Here is a 1,464-nt window from a genome sequence, read left to right as displayed (position 1 = left end):
TAAAGTTGAATTTATAAATTAGGCACAGTAAGAGATCAACAACAATAATAATACAGTAAAACAATTATAATAATATACTGTAACAAAAGTTATGTGAATGCGGCCTCTCTCTTTCTCTCTCTGATAATCGATGTGATAACCGAGACGGTTATTAAGTGACTAACAAACAAGTAGCATATACAGTGTGGATACACTGGACAAAGGGATGATTCATGCCCCAGCTAAGAAAGATCAAGAAGGCGGGAGATTTCATGATGCTACTCAGGACGGCATGCAATTTAATACTTGTGAATTGTTTATTTCTGGAATTTTTAATTTTATATTTTCAGAACGCAGTTGATGCAGGTACCCGAAAGCTTGAAAGTGAAACCGAGGATAAGTGGGTGATGACTGTGCTATAGTCTTAGCTCTTTCCATCTTTCCTTAGTTAGCCCACCAAGGCTTCTACCTTTTTTCATTCTATTTTCTACAAAAACATGGTTAAGGATCATGTGTCCTCTTCTCCGTTGACCATAGGGATGACACACTCTACTCTGTCTCCCTGACTCTTACAGACAAGTCACCTTTCAGAGTCCTGGGGAGGGAGATGGGACAGAGCCAGAGGGCAGACCATCAGCATCCTTGGCTCCCACCAAAGGGGCCTGGGACTGGGGCGAGAGGGCACCTGCCAGAAAAAGCTCTTAGGTTTGACTGCTGAATGAGAAGAAGTCAGGCTTGATCTGGCACCCACACTATTAACTGGAAGTGATGTGATTCTCTCAACTGCTTCCCTGGATAGGCCTGATGTCACTGTGAGACCTGACCTTGGGAGATGTGACAGTAAAGAGATATGTCACGGACACTATGAACAACAGAGTGGGGCAAGGTTGCTGCCACTGCCACCCCCTCCGTCCCTCAGCCCTTTCCTTTGGGGCTGCAGGGAAAGGGCCTCTCACCTTGGCCAGGGTCTCTGCCTGCTTGGGGCTCAGGTCTCCAACTCGGCCGCTCATGGTGCTGGGTGAGGCTGGAGGACTGGGGGCTACTGCAGACAGAGGCCAAGCCTGCCTGTGGCCCTGACCCAGCAGGGCCTTTTGCCCCACTCCTGGGTGTGGCTCGAGGCACCTCCTCCTTGGCCATCTGTTGAATTGCTCATTACATAATTGGGATTAAGTGTTTGTCCCATATTTGGCTCTGGGACAGGTCTGGGGCAAGCGGGCATGGGACAAAGTGCCAGAGGTCCCCAGGCAGGTGGAGGAGGTTGGGAGGGGGTGAGGCTGGACTCCCATGGTGTGGAGGCCCAGGCCGACTGCCTATAGAACCCCCTTCAGTGTTCCCAGGCCTCCAGAGGCCACTGCCTCGGAGAAGGGGAGATTTTAGGGGGAGTGAAGACTGCTTCCTGCAGACACCCTTTCTCTCTGAGCCTCAGTTTCCCCATCTCACTAATAAAGAGATGCCACACCTACGGCCCTACCCAGCTCTGACCGG

General features: G+C 50.3%; 1 protein-coding gene across 1 annotated transcript in view; it reads right to left on the bottom strand.

The window, feature by feature from the left end:
- Window positions 1-1,068, bottom strand: part of SEC14L3 (SEC14 like lipid binding 3) — an 11,037-nt gene extending 9,969 nt beyond the window's left edge. The window contains exon 1 of the mRNA XM_011373314.1: window positions 936-1,068. Within this exon, the coding sequence (XP_011371616.1) occupies window positions 936-989 (54 nt within the window). The 5' untranslated portion in view covers window positions 990-1,068. The remainder of the gene's footprint in view (window positions 1-935) is intronic.
- Window positions 1,069-1,464: the final 396 nt, after the last annotated feature.

This window comes from Pteropus vampyrus, unplaced genomic scaffold, assembly GCF_000151845.1.
Source record: "Pteropus vampyrus isolate Shadow unplaced genomic scaffold, Pvam_2.0 Scaffold223, whole genome shotgun sequence".
Taxonomy (NCBI): Eukaryota; Metazoa; Chordata; class Mammalia; order Chiroptera; family Pteropodidae; genus Pteropus; species Pteropus vampyrus.
The sequence above is the reverse complement of the archived record's forward strand: the minus strand, read 5'-3'. Positions and strand labels throughout refer to the sequence as shown.